Raw genomic sequence first — 2,496 nt, 5'->3', positions numbered from 1 at the left:
TAAAATGGCATTTAACTCTAAAATATGGTTTATAACATAACCAACCCCTCGGATCCAAACTAAATAAACCACCCACTAAATTTGTGCGGGCCCAAAACTACTCACAACCGTAAACAAAATCAAACCCATATCATACCACTACAAAAACAAAAGTCAAAATTGGAAATTCCCTCGTGCGATACGGAACCCAAATCACATTTAAATATAGTTTTATTTCAAAACCACTATAAACCGCCTTTCTCTCCCCCCAGAAAACCAACCCAACCAGATTAAATCCTTAACTGCCCATAAACCCTAGAAATCAAATCAATGGCGGCAACTGGTGGAGAAAGCGGAGTAGCTACAGAAGATGAGAAGAAGCCTCCTATGGATCAATCGGCACACATCAATCTCAAGGTTAAGGGTCAGGTATTGACGCCATATAAAACTTGTTTTGTCTACCTGTTTGTTTTTTATTGATTATGCTGTTAGTTTGTGTATGTTTTTATTAAAATATTGGTGTTCATAAATCATTAAACTAACTGCTTAAATCGAAGCAAATCGGCCAGTTTGTTTCACAGTTGGGACTAGATGTGTACAAATCGGAGTTTCTTTTTTTTTTTCTTTAAAAGAACGGTCCGGTTTTTTGGTGGGAAAAAACCGGTTTTACATAGTGGGGACCCAAATTGGTACTAATCGATTCGGTTGGCCAAAAAACCGGTTTCAAATATCAAAAGTATTAACTGGTATACAAACCGTCGGCTTGGTTCGGTTTGAAACCGGTTAAAAAAATGGTTACACCTCTAGTTGGGTTGGGACTGGGACGAGTAGAAAAAAATAGGCCCTGAAATATATATATTTTAAAAAATATAAAAGAAAGTTTAAAGTTTATGAAAAACATTTAAAAAGTATTTATATGAAATTATTTTAAATAATTTCGGGAAGAGCAATCCCTTTCCGGTTGCCAACCCCTCTTCGGGCTGGCCCCGTCCAAACTGAAGCAAGTTGGCTTGTTTGAGATTTATGCTGCTCGAATCCCGGTTTGACAGGCTGACGGTCTGGAACGAGGAACTGACCGTCAAGCTGCTGTTATTTATTTATTTATTTTTGGAACATGCAATTATGTATAGACCATAATTAATGGTTTACCTAGAAGTAATATTGCAAAACTTGATGAAGCCGACCATAAACATCCTTTCACGGTGGTTTTTGGCTTTTAGCACAAGTTTTATCAATATCTTTGAATTTAGATCCATTCTGTTTGATGTAGGATGGGAATGAAGTGTTCTTTAGGATCAAGCGCAGTACCCAGCTGAAGAAGTTAATGAATGCGTACTGCGATAGGCAATCTGTGGAGATGAACTCTATCGCGTTTCTGTTTGATGGGCGGCGTCTTCGAGCTGAGCAGACCCCTGATGAGGTATTACTTAACAGCATTTGGTTGTTTGGTAACTTCATAACTCATAAGTCACTTGTTTTGACTGATTGTGTATGCAGCTTGAGATGGAGGAAGGTGATGAAATTGATGCAATGCTGCACCAAACTGGAGGTGGGACTTTTTAGAAACTTGGTTGGTAGGTTGAATATAAGTTATCAAGAAAACCTTCAAAGATTCAAGTGGTTTGATTGGATCAAGGTTTTACTTTTGTTACATATGGTGGTAGTGCTTGGAGATTACTTTAGTATCTTTGTTTTGTGTGGTTGTCATCTTTGTTGTGTGTTTATTTTGGGTTCCTATATTGATATAAATGCACTTGCCACATTATGCTAGAGAGACGAAACAAGGTGATGGGTTGTATGAGTCATATTAACATCGGTTGTTTCTTTGTCGGGTTGTACTTTCATACGGCCGGCCATATGTATGATTTGAGTAATACATGTCTGTGCAATCTGTATCTGTGTTGTTATACATTAGTATCATCTGATAATCAAACTTATGCAAGGATCAATATAAAATAAAAATTGAAGAAAAATAAACCTAGCAAATACCAAGAACTCGTTGAACGCTTCATATCTCAATCGTTCGGAAGAAAGTCATAAACAAGAAGCATGGCGAAATTTGATAAGGCAAAGATGAGAGGGGTTGGCTGTGTTTGGTGATCTAAAAACGCACCGCTAACGGAAAAAAAGGCAATAAAAAGTGAATAGGTTACAAAAAGGCAACAAGAAAACGGAGACTTATGGGACTTGAACACTAGTCAGCCAAGTATATGCGAAGTGCATTTTCCATTGAAGACGGGCGTTATTATTTAATTCCTTTGGCGCAAATACTTGGTGTCGTCGTCAGAAAAGATTGGTGTCAAACGAAATATCCGTAATATACGCTTTATATTAATTTCATAAATCAATGGTGTCACGTGATCTGTACTGCATCCGCCATTGTGTCTTGCTTAGACTATGGGGTATGGGCGGGGGTTGGGGCGTGGGTTGGGTACAAACGCCCAAGTCACCACCCCGTGTGGGCTTGGGTTTCGGTGTGGCCCCTTGGGCATGGGTTTCAGCCCGGGCGTTGGGCGG

General features: G+C 39.0%; 1 protein-coding gene across 1 annotated transcript; it reads left to right on the top strand.

The window, feature by feature from the left end:
* The first annotated feature begins 211 nt into the window (after positions 1-211).
* Positions 212-1,874, top strand: LOC110936534 (small ubiquitin-related modifier 1). The gene is made up of 3 exons (XM_022178939.2): positions 212-408; positions 1,250-1,399; positions 1,477-1,874. Exons 1-3 carry the CDS (start codon positions 310-312, stop codon positions 1,540-1,542), a joined length of 315 nt encoding a protein of 104 aa, XP_022034631.1. The 5' UTR covers positions 212-309; the 3' UTR covers positions 1,543-1,874.
* The last annotated feature ends 622 nt before the right edge of the window (positions 1,875-2,496 follow it).

This window comes from Helianthus annuus, chromosome 4, assembly GCF_002127325.2.
Source record: "Helianthus annuus cultivar XRQ/B chromosome 4, HanXRQr2.0-SUNRISE, whole genome shotgun sequence".
Taxonomy (NCBI): Eukaryota; Viridiplantae; Streptophyta; class Magnoliopsida; order Asterales; family Asteraceae; genus Helianthus; species Helianthus annuus.
This window is presented reverse-complemented; position numbering and strand designations above follow the sequence as displayed.

What these genes read in the sequence shown, in the direction of transcription:
- LOC110936534 (XM_022178939.2), top strand. Translation starts at nt 310, where the DNA reads ATGGCGGCAACTGGTGGAGAAAGCGGAGTAGCTACAGAAGATGAGAAG. An exon ending in ATCTCAAGGTTAAGGGTCAG is followed by an intron (nt 409 to 1,249) that starts GTATTGACGCCA and finishes TGTTTGATGTAG; the next exon opens with GATGGGAATGAAGTGTTCTT. An exon ending in CTGAGCAGACCCCTGATGAG is followed by an intron (nt 1,400 to 1,476) that starts GTATTACTTAAC and finishes TTGTGTATGCAG; the next exon opens with CTTGAGATGGAGGAAGGTGA.